At 46.6% G+C, this 12149-nt stretch overlaps 1 protein-coding gene and 1 non-coding gene across 2 annotated transcripts; both read left to right on the top strand.

Moving 5' to 3' along the window:
* The first annotated feature begins 1774 nt into the window (after nt 1-1774).
* Nucleotides 1775-3314, top strand: E1B28_009522 (uncharacterized protein). The gene is made up of 2 exons (XM_043154417.1): nt 1775-2664; nt 2720-3314. Exon 1 carries the CDS (start codon nt 1835-1837, stop codon nt 2630-2632), a length of 798 nt encoding a protein of 265 aa, XP_043006872.1. The 5' UTR covers nt 1775-1834; the 3' UTR covers nt 2633-2664; nt 2720-3314.
* Nucleotides 3315-3554: 240 nt separating this feature from the next.
* On the top strand, nt 3555-3648 carry E1B28_009521. The gene has a single exon. It is a non-coding gene; the product is annotated as a tRNA-Gly (tRNA).
* The last annotated feature ends 8501 nt before the right edge of the window (nt 3649-12149 follow it).

Here is a 12149-nt window from a genome sequence, read left to right as displayed (position 1 = left end):
GGATGAATGGGAGACATTATTCGGAAATTCCCTTGAAGACCGCAAGTATTTGAAATGTATTTGGAATTTTGGCGTCCCGGCAGAGTTTTTACTTCCCGGTATAGATCTCCCGGGGAGCCACACGGGTCAGGATCCCAATCGAGAACTCCCTTCAATAATGTAGGTCCTGAACGCATGTACATGTTCCTCTGCTGTCCCCTGATCGCAGCCACAATTTAGATAGATAGCAATTAAATCGTGATTCGAGGTTCAACTACGTCCAGGTCAAGTAAAACACTCGTCTTGTATTCTTATCATTACCAGAGAAGATTGGATTTTATTGCATTCTTGAATTGTTCATACGTGGCATGATCGCGTCGATGACAGGACGCGTTTCTGACGCGTTTCCCCCCAATTCATTCACGGGAAGAGGGAAGTCCAATGATTCATGCACGCCTGGGAAAGTGTCTATTTTTGTTCAATGAATAAGGGCGGGAGTCTCCGGGTATACTCTTTATTCGCCGAATGAGCTGGCAGCTGACTTGGAAAACTCGGTGAATCGATAGGGAGAACTTACTCATATCGCGTTAACTATGGCATTTCAACCTTGTACGGACGTTCAAAACCTCAGACTGCTGCCGTCGATGGCTACGAATCATAGTTGATTGAAGGAAAGGAAAGCAGAAATGTTGAAATGAATTGGTTTATTGTTGAGACCCCGTAATCCCAGTGATTCTGGAAACTGCGGGAGAACTTCTGAGGAATTCTACCTATCCATGTAATCGACGTCGACAAGCATGTTGACTGCCTTACGGCTGGGAATCAATCGGATCTTCAGCAAAGAGGGAGATTATACGCGTTTAAACCCACTCAACCTTCATCATACTTAGTGTTCTGGTTTTTCATGGTATACGGTATCCACTGAGGCTAAGTATTCAAAGTTTCGGATCTCTGCATCAAGGTCAAAGTTAGCGATGAAGTGCTCCGTCTTCAAGGGAGTTTGACGGGTTTTGAACACACCTTCTCCACGATTTGTGCACGTTGCCGCCGATAGTTCTCCATCGTTTCAAGTTACGGTCCGAGTGATCAAATCGTGGATCCTGACCGAGGATGAGTTAAGTTAATCTAGCAGAACTTGATCAGTTGACAACACGGACACTAAGGACGTAGTACACGTTCCTCACGATTCACTCGCTACACAAACTGCCAGGGTCGGCCCATTTCCCCGGATCCTTCTTGAACTTTGACAACTTCAATACTGAGTGCGCGAGTTTTACAGCTAGGGTCTACTTCAATCGATGAGAGTCCAAACCAGAAAAGGATAGAACTACTCACCTTCGGGGGACAGATTTTGCCGCGTGTTTTGCCTAGTCGAAACTTCGGTATGAAAATTCAATAGATTCAGTTACGAATTACGGGGGTGGGTACGAAAAGCGGATGGCTTTGAACACTCATGCCAACTCTCGCCACTACAACGTAAATAAAGACCTTGATATGAGTTAGGAATAGCTTGTAGCACATGCAAGCTTTCACCGGGGAAGGCGGAACGTTGTTGGGCGCGAAGACGAGATCGGAATTCCACGCTCTAGACACATATGAGAGGTCTAGCAAAGGCGAGTCATGAGAGCGTTCTCAGATGCCGTAGATAAGTATGAGCAGTGAAGGAAGTCCAGAAGTGTCCAGAGTTCGAAAAGCTGTGTAGCACCGCCACGTTGTTGAGGCATTCCATGAATTACATACAAATTACATAACTTTGTTCCGGATCCTCGTTTTCACTCCTCCTTTCCTTCCATATAAAAGGGACGCTCGGTCGCTGGTTTTTCGACCCCCCCCCTCTTTTTACGAAGCCACCAACATGCCACTACCTTCAACCTCATCGTCTGGCTCGTTCTCTGACATATCCTCTTCATTGCCTAACGTCGTTGCATCGTCTCCAAAGCGCCTTTCATCATCCTCAGCAACGTCATCCGCAAACGACAAACTCCTCCTTACCGTCGTCGCCACTCCCACCAAACGACCCCGACCTATACCTAATTCTTATTGGGCCACACCTCTGCTTCTCGCTTGCGAGTACCCATGGACGCCCAAAAACCCTTACAAACCCAAATTGGACGCTCTCCTTCTCGCAGGGGTCAGAACATTCATCGACCTTACAGAATCCGGTGAATTGTCACCGTATTACACCGAGCTCAGTAACAACAATGTCCTCTACCACCGAGCTGCGCGTCTCGGTATTCCTCCATCTGAAATCCAATACCACCGCTTCCCCATCCGAGACCGGTCTTTACCCTCGTCCTTTGCATTACTCCACTCTATCCTTTCCTGTCTTTCGGAAAACTCCAAGGCCGGCCGAATTTCCGCTGTTCATTGTCGTGGTGGAATTGGTCGTACGGGGATGGTTATTGGATGCTGGCTCGTCCAGAGTGGTGTTGCGAGAGATGGGGAGGGAGCGTTGGAGATTATTAGTAGGGAGTGGAGAGGGGTGGAGAAGTGTAAGCGGTATCCATGTAGCCCTGAGACTGGTGAGCAGGAGGAGTATGTGAGGGGATTCAAGAAGGAGGTCTGTGATGGGCTTGCTGGGGCGGTTGACCTCGTTGTTGTTAGTCGACGTAGCATGGGTCAGGATCTCCGGCTTTCTCATGGCACTATCTGATTATGCAAAGGCCGAGGAGTGCACGTTCCAAGGCACGCCTCTTTTTTTCTCCGTTGGTTGTCGGGAAAACTAACTGGTCGATAACAGCTAAACCTTTTGCATACGCATCGAGGACCGCATTACCACTTGATATCATTCCTTATTATCGTCGGAGAGTGTCTTGGCTGATTTGTGGGCTTTTCTTTCTCTGGGTAAGGCTTCTTATCGCAACCAACACGTCTTTCTTTTTTCACGCATACTTCGATACCATCATTTTTTTCCACTCACTCTACATATTATTTATTTCATATGGACCACTCTTGGAAGACTCTGGCGTCGTCAGCTTTCCTACCAACTTCGATCCCTAGTTGATGAAGGACACTCAGTTGCGCAACTCTCCCTTTCTTTCGAGTAAAATCTCTGCTTACGCATCATCGTCATGACTACGTACGATTACACTATACTACTTATAGCTGCTGGAACATCTTGGATATCTCTTTTTGGTCTCTATGTTTGCGACGGCTCGATTTGCTTCTCATGATCATTGTTTGTATCGGTAGATCTGTACGAATTCCATCGTCTGACTGTTTAGGATTTTATCTTTGTGCGTGGCTCTCCTGGACGTTACTGTATTGCATGTATGTTCTATTGCCTCGCAATTCGTATACAACTTGAAGTATGGCTTTCCTACATTTTAGCGTGCCCTGTTTCTGGGTATCTCAAAGGAATTTTCTAACGATCATTCCTCGGTGAGTATTGGTTTCACTACAGCAAGTCAAATATAGCTTCCTGATCAGATTTCCTTACGGTATGCAATCTGGAAAGGAGGAACACTTTGATCATGATGCATGATCATGGTAATCATGACCCATGAGGTGGGCATATGAAGTACTCAAGGACAAATGCTGTCGATACATAAATAAATTTGTGGCTGTCAATATGAGCATTAATGGGGTAGTGGTAACCTGGGTCGTTGCCATTTGAGCAGTCGAACGCGCTGCTTCGACCCGCCGGGGGTTCGATTCCCTCTTAATGCAATTGGTCTCTAGTGGTCTTTTTTCTTTTCTTATCCATTTGGAATACTTCAATTTTTTATCGTCTTCAACCTTGCTGTAATGCTACCATGGAATAGGTCGATAATAATCTTTCAAATAATTAGTTACTAGTATATAACTCGATTCTGAAAGTTAGCAAGTACACCCCTCCCCGAAAGCAGTCTATAAGCCTATTACTACAGATTCAGAAAGGAAGCATTCAGTCGAGGGCCTCGTCCTCACACAACCCAGACCAGAAACCTAAAGAGTGTCACCGTACCATTTCCTCCTCGCTCGATGAACGGTAATCCTTGCGGCCGCCACGACTCAAGTGTTCCTCTCCGTCCCCGTCTCAAATGACAGGACAGCAAAACACTTGAGTGATGTGGTACTCGCTTGGAAGTCACCGTTGACGACGATTTTGGAAAATGAACATGTGAACACCACCTTTTTCTTCTGGTTACTGGGTTGGAGAGGGGACGGGACATTGGCGAGAACCGCCTTTGGAAGCGAATGAAGAAAATAGGAAAAGGGGGGACTCGAGGTCGGCGGATGGACTGAGGAGAAGAAATTGAGCCTGAAGGATATTGATAGAAGAGGGGGATGGTAGTACTCTAAGGACGAAGACTGGCGGGCTTTTATATTCTTTTCTCACCATGCCTTAACCCCTTTCCAGCCTTGCATCTCAGATATGAATGACATGAGCATAGAGGGACCTGAGAATTATGTACATCCTTGCATCTTGAACCGACCTTTGTGTTGCTATGATCGCGGGTGAACAATGCGTGGCTTCGTGTCAATAAAACCAGCTTCCTCGGACTGCTCAATTCCTGCTGGTTGTCTACTGTCCTTAGGCGGGCCGGCGCATCTTAATTGCAAGTACGAAGAATTCTCGAGGGCTAACCGATCGAAAGACATCTCGTATACGTCGGTTCAAGATACCCATAATGATGTGGATCCGGCGGTTTCCCTAGTAGGCCTCGAGCCTGGAATCGAATGTGCCACCATCGACAATGCCAAACAAGGTTTGACCAAGACTGAATCGAAAATGAAAGACGTCGAGCTACTATATCCCGCTACGAAATGAAACTGCGGGAGCGGATAAGGCGGTTTTCCGAGTCTTTGACACCACAGATCGTTTTCGAGGTAACCAGCAGTACTAGTGGCAGCGGGCCCTGGCTGGGCCCTGGCTTCTAGACCCGAGAAGACACTGTTGGGTAATTTTGGAATTCACCGGGAGCGTGCGTATAACGATATCATGCACACGGATGTACCTGCCGAGTAAGCCTTAAGAGAACGAGGCGTGTACATCAACTTCGAGGGGCATCAAACTTGATTTTCACGAGGGAAGGGCGAGCAAACATTTGTCGGTTGAAATCCACCGCTGTATATATGGGTTTTCAAAAGCGGAGACCACATAGGTAAGGTAACACAAGGTGATACGCTTTGAGAGGCCAAATTTTTCACTATATCTGTAATAACCCTCTATCATGAGAATCTATAGGCTGGTTCAAAGTCCAACTCACAATCAACTCGTCCCGCGACTTTCATGTCCTGCACAGGATGTCACTTCAAGTTTCTTCTGCCGTTGTTTGCTCCTATCTGTTGAGTGTGTGACGACTCAGAGCAATATATCATTTTCACTGAGCTTTGTCGTCTGATATAGCGCCAACGTCTAAAATACCCCACGAGGGTTCTCGTCAGCCCTTCTCAGAGGCACAGGTAGCCCGGCACCTATTTAATCCATATGATATTGAGTGATTCGCATTCAAAAAATCAGCGCTCAGCACGTACAGCACCCGTCTGGTGGTCAAATCTGACCCAAGTCCTTCTCGTCATGATACTTGTTCGAGGCCCAAGGCACACTTTCTGTACTTCCAACGGGCGACGTGACCGTTTGTATCGTGGGTGGCTCGACGCAGGCTCAAACGAACGCTTTGATTTGTTCCTAGTCCGCATCCTGGTTTGGCTTTTCGACAACGTCGATTCCCCCATCATTATGTACCCGTGCTGCAGGACAAATCCCCAGTGACGGCCGCATACTTCCTACTACAAAGCTCGACCCGTACCAAGGCTAGCGAGAGCGAGAGTCGGGACTAGGACGCCGCCACATCGACATTAGGCAGCTCCTCGCAACGAGGGACTGAGGGATACGCGGAACCTTCCGTTGCGTGGGGGAGACGAAAGACTGCACCACATTGGTGGTATAATCCCAGAGCTACCGACGGAGGAAGAAACTGATCGTGAATAAAGATAAACGGGACCAGCTCATCCCTCACCGCTTCAGCGCCTATTACTACAATGCCTACTGCCCGTTGAGGCTCTTGGCCAAGGCTCCAGCGTCGACGCTAGCATACATTCACCGATTCACCTCAGGTGGATCCAATACGACAGACTCCCTAGTGAAGTGACACGCTACATATGTATGTTCATCAGATGTCTAATAAGATACAAAAATAAAAGACTGTCCTGGCTGCGCTGGTTATTCCTGTTGTCCAACGTAACGTGTCTATATGTACGAACACCTGACTGAAACTCGACAAGTTCATCTCTCGCTTGATGCGAGTGACTATTCGCACATTAGTAGCAAAGTTTGGGTCGTCCACGGAATAATAGAAATTAGAACATGCTACACGGGGCCATACAAGTACAGATAAGCCAAAAAAACATGTCGAGTGAGGCAGAAGACTCGGAGTAAGAACCATACATTTGTCACATTATCCACACTGTCCCACAGCCTTCGCACACTTCCGCAATATCTGGACCGACTTATCGCCTCTAATACCTGCACCCCATTGACGATGTAGGTTTCGTACTTGTGGCAGCTACAAAAACTGTAACAAACGCAGACATCAGTAAGAAAAAAGTCATTCTAGGCGTAACGATGAACCACATACAAAGTTGTCGACTCCCGCTGATCTTCCGATCGCACACCCTGGAGGGCAACAACCGCCGTCTACTTGTGAACCACCGTACCGAGACGAGCTTTCCCTTTGACAGCAACATAGGTATGGCCCATCTTGCGACACAAAGCAGGAAAGAAGACGACAGGTTCTATGGAATCGATCTCGTGTGCTTTGAGGACGAGGGTAGCCTTTTTGGCTTCAATGAAGGGGACGGTGTGGATGTGGTTGAGGCCATCGTTCACATAAACAGAGGTTTCCTACAGGAGGCACGTTTACATCAGAAGAAAGAAACGAGGAAGGAATGGCGACGAACCTGTACATTATCCTTCTCAACAACTGCAGCAGTAGTCGATTCTTCCTCTCCGCTTGGGCTCTGGTCTGTACTTATTCGGGGAGCTTGAAGAGCTAACTGAGCACTGAGCAATCACTGGTGAGATTTTGAGCGGGCGTTCAAGAATAACATCCTGGCGTTGTAGTCGGACGTATGCAGGCCATTACGAGTGAGGTCGGTCATTGGTTGCATACCTTACCCTGCAGAAAAAAGTAAAAGCTTGAGTCTCAAACTGACGAGCAAAAACATAGGACTGTGCCCACCGGGTCCAAAGTCCTTGGGAGCTGCCTCAAAAAGAGGGTTCTTCTTGGCCTTGAGATGACGAACACTGAGTTATCAAGACATCTGTATCTTCGGTATTGAACAATTTGCGTATTCTGAATCACCAAATTCCCAGTCAGTGACTTGAAGTATATCGCAAATTGAGACTCACCATCCGATTGGTAGGAAAATCTAGACACAGACACTTCGCTTGAAGGCCCCGGAGGTGACAGAGCGTTCATATCTCACCATGTAAGGGTATTTCTTTGAGAACCGTAGGTTGTTTTGAATGGAGGAGGTTTGTTCGTTGGATGGAACTTGGGTGTTCCGATTTAAGTTGAAACTCCGACCCAAAATTTCTTAGGCTGTGTGACATGTGACATGTGATCTCTTCGTTCATATGCATCTGACGGCTCACGCAACGGTGTATTCTGAATACTGAGGCGAGCATACATGCTTGATGAAATTGTGTAACTGTTCCCGCCTGTTCTCAAAATATACTTATATACCACTTCCCATTTATGTAGGTCGAGGTCGAGTGCACTGTTTGAACATTGTCCCCGAAACCGGAATTCGTTTCATGAAAAAGTGAGTGACTACATCGATGTAATAAGTGTCGCTTTCAAGCTAGGATATCCGGGGCACAACGACGAGTTCCATGGAATAACATAGTCGGCATTCATGTTGCACCATCACACCACCAGCTAGAATCAACCTCCTCCGACGGCCGAGCACACTTCCGTACATCCTCGACTTGCTACGCCTGAGCATGATTCACCATCGAGTCTTCCTGACATTTAATATGTACACTGAATGACCCGCAATCCTGGTCGTTGCCGTTCTTTTTCTTGTTCGACCAACTGCGTATGGAATAACCTCGGACTTGGGTCAGACACCTACGGCCCGCGGGCTGGAAGTGCTCCCCCCTTGCGCATGTGGACGGGTCCAATAAGAAGGGGGGAAGATGGGATCAATGGGCAGACCGCAACAATCTTAGTAACAACGGGAGTGTGAGTGTTGCACGTTGCCTCCTTACAGTCCCAGTTAAATTTATCCTTCCGGTCTTTACGTCATTTATATCTTGCAAGGCACCAGTTGCGGGCTATGTATGATTTAGCGGAACCCCGATAGCATCCTCCGTGTACTGCTATCAACCATATACTATGGGCATCTGTGAGGACTGCATCTGCAGCGAAGGTCACTCCTCCATAGTTCTCCACCGAGCAGTAAAACAAAACGTTGCATGAGGTGGATCCAAGTCGTGCATTTCCATACATCTAGACCAAAGGTATCTAATACATTACGCGTCCTCCTGTTGTCTCTTGATCACGGACGCTGACTAGCACCTTTCAATTAGAACCAGAAAGGACACGTTTTAAAATTTCATCCCAAATGCGAATCTTCCCAGAGGTGGGCGAATACATGTTCGAGATGAACGCTAGTGAGTCCCCGGCAGATTTGAGCGGGAGAAATTGGCGGCACAATTAGAGTTACTACATTCAGAAGTTAGAAAGGATATTAAGGTGAGGTCAACATGCTCAGTGCCCACCAAGTGTCTACTTACCCATTCCCTCAGAGTTACATGTCGATTCTGGTCATGACTTAACCATGGATTGCCGAGGGCTGTATGCGTTGCGCTTGGGAGCCACACCCATTTAATGTCAGCTAGGTACGTCAGATTGGTTCACCATGTCAACTAGGATGATAGAATCTGGTGATTTGCGCACGCTAAACGAGGTGACCGTTCAAATGGCTAGGCACGGTGAGCATTTGTTCCCTTTTATGACTTTGTATAACTGATATTTACATACCCCAGCGGGTACTGGGGATTTGCAGTGTAGAGCCATCGTATACAGATTATTTTGGTATCCTAAGAAATGAATCTTCAAGTTAAAGCCCCCCGCCTCTGAATCTGTTTCCAGCAGGCTACACCACGGCACAAAGTCCACCCCAAATCGAGTTTCCACAAGGATCAGATCTTCAATGGCCCTTGTAACATGACGACGAGAGAATGGAGTTACTCATGGCTGTGTTATGCAATACAGGTGAGGGCCGGTCTATCTTTGAAGAAACTACTTATAAGAACAAGAACACGATATAAGAACAGCTTGAACAAGTTATGATTGGCTGATACGAGTCAAAGCTGAACCGGGCCGGGTGACTGCCTGCCGCGGCTGTTCGGGCTCGGCGGCAATGCATGTGAATGAACGCCACGCAGCCCTCACACGTCCTAGTCGGATCTCTTCAACGTCTCCTCGTCCATCCGTTCCGTGCATAATCGATGTCAATGCTGTTTAACGGTGGGTCTTATAGGTCCTATCTAGGAGCCTTGTGCAGTATTATCCGCCTTCCTTCCTTTATCAAAAGCCGAATGGTTTCGATAACCCCAGCCCGTGAGGGCGTCACCGTGTTGGAGACAATCCGAGGTGGACTGTCAGTGAACGTGAGTTCCGTCCATAATCTCAACGGACTTCCTACCGACTCGTCTTTGGTCAGTGTGCCCATGGTACGATATCCTTAATGCCCGTACCCTTGCTTTGACAACTTGTACCCCCCACGGACCATACGTTTAGTTGCTGCAGAGACAATCTTCGTCTACGACGTTCTTCTCAATTTAGATGTCGAAATCAAGTACGTATGGGCAACCCTCAATCCTCGAAAACGGCCGATCAAGATAGCATCCGTGGCCATCAACGTGATATACCTTGCACAGAGGTATCTACCGTTGTGGGATCGTGTTATTTTGCATACATATGGTCAGTCTGCCGATATTACAGCTTCGCTTTACAGTCAGTTTTACTCATGCTGCGATAAAAACAGGCATTCTGAGACCACCAGACACGGAGTCATGTGTGATAACTTATAAAATCAGTCAATGTACGGCTTCAATTAGAACTTGATTTCTTTGAAATTGCAAGTTTGAGCTAGATTCATATTAATCGGTGAAATGTGCGCAGGGAGTACAGTAGTAGGAATCTACCTTTCCGAATGTACGTCAACTGAGCTTACTCCCACATTTTTCTTTTTCTTACGTCCCGATCAATAGACATCCTTGCAATGCAGATATGGGCTGTTTGGGCGAATAAAACTTCCGTTATGGTTGTGTTGGTCACGTTGGGGCTGACATTCTCGATCCCTGTCCAGTTCTTTTTTGCGAGATATTTACGAGGATATCATTGTCAGTTCCTTCCATGAGGAAAACTTAAGTCCTACGAAGCCACACTCACAACCCGGGTCGCCACTGTTAGGTCCCGAACTCCATTTGCACGACACAACACAACTTCGAGGATGTTTTTGTTTGATGAGGAACAAGGACATTTACGTGTCCTGTAGCCTGTTGATAGCCTTTAATATAGGTTTGTGGCTACCTTTCCATAAGGATTCAAGGAGGCTGAAACTCTTTGAAGCCCGTTGCATACTGATGGCTATTCCGGCATTTAAAGCCTGTAAGGAGCTTACAGTTGTTTTGTCGCGCTTTTTACTCATGTGGAATTATGTACTACTAGCTTGGATGGGTGGTAGATCGAACCTGACGAAGATTGTTTACCGGGATGGTGAGTGAAAATTACAATGCATTCGACCACAATGCTCAAATAAATTTACACTATATTCAGGCCTCATATACTACGCGTCAATCCTCGGTGAGGTCTACTTTTGTCTTAGGAGATACCAGAACCTCAGTACTATGAACAGTGGTGTCGTTGATCAACGTTGTGATCATACTCCAACTGCCGGTGAATCGCTTTTTGAACTATCGGGAGATATATGGTACACTAATTTCTCTTTCTATGGCCATCAGTCTAATTATGTGATCATAATCTCTACGCAAGTATTCCTACATCCATGGAGCTCAAATCTGACCATTTATTCTATTTTGTAGCCTTGAACGTGTCCTGCACTCCATTGTCGCCAGCTATGTTGTCCTTCACATACGAGAAGTGGTTCATAAACATGATCACGGCCTGGCAGACGTGACAGACCTCACTACCGAGGATGCCGAGAGTTGGTTTGCTTTAGACGTGTTGCAATCCGGCACTGAACTCGAAAACCAAGGAACATAGAGTTCCACGCGCACTTCGGATATTCCCGAGCGTGGAGAATGTGTCAGAGGCGTGGGAAGAAGTAGCTACACTGCACTTGCCTCGTCTTTCAACATTGGAAAGCCATAGAATAGGGCGTTCGACTTTTCCACATACACTTCGGATGTTTTTTAGAAAGCATGCACATAGGCCATAATTACATTTACAGTGCTTTGTACTAGAACGCGAGCGTTCCCCCCCCCCAATCCCCCCCTTCCGCTTTGTTGATGTTCCGACTGAAACTTCTGATCAGTTCTGATGCTCGCATATAAGATTAGTTATGAGCTCACATTAGTAATTCACGTTGAGGAACAAGCAATGAGCATGAAAGAAAGTTAGATTCGATTACATCCAATTGAAGGCGCGGGCCGCGGACCGTGGTTCCGTCATATACCAACGGTTGGCGGTTGCGCCTACCAAACTTACTAATTATATAAGGTAGACGACTTTCATAATCAACCAACCCCACGTGGCATCCGTCACGCGTTACCATTTCACCATATCGGGTAATCAGGGTACTCACTTGAGGGTCTTTCGTCTTTCTACTGCGCTACACATCTTATATCACCAATGTTTCTTCGGAGAATCACTTTAATTAGTACTATATAGCTGCTGCCCAAGTATTGTGACATTACAATTCAAACTCAAGTCTCTGATATACTTTTAATGAATTTAGTTGTGGTTTCTAAGTTTATGGAAGTTCACCAGTGCTCCGATTCCTCAAAATCCTTCAAACAATCATTGGGATGCACCTATGGCCATGGAAAGGATGTGAGTCATATGTGCTGCTTCCTCGACATGCAAGTGTAGTTCTTGTTGGTGGTGCCATCAGAAATCACTATGCTGGACTAAAAAATCCTATCAGGGGTCCGAGATCTGGATAATTAATCAATTTTTTTCATACAACTTACTTCTTTTACCCAACTC

The sequence above is a fragment of the Marasmius oreades genome, chromosome 6, assembly GCF_018924745.1.
Source record: "Marasmius oreades isolate 03SP1 chromosome 6, whole genome shotgun sequence".
In the NCBI taxonomy this organism is placed as follows: domain Eukaryota; kingdom Fungi; phylum Basidiomycota; class Agaricomycetes; order Agaricales; family Marasmiaceae; genus Marasmius; species Marasmius oreades.
Note: the sequence above shows the minus strand (reverse complement) of the source record. Positions and strands in the feature narration are given on the sequence as shown.

Bases quoted from the DNA above. Each gene is read 5' to 3' on its own strand.
- E1B28_009522 (XM_043154417.1), top strand. From the start codon at position 1,835: ATGCCACTACCTTCAACCTCATCGTCTGGCTCGTTCTCTGACATATCC.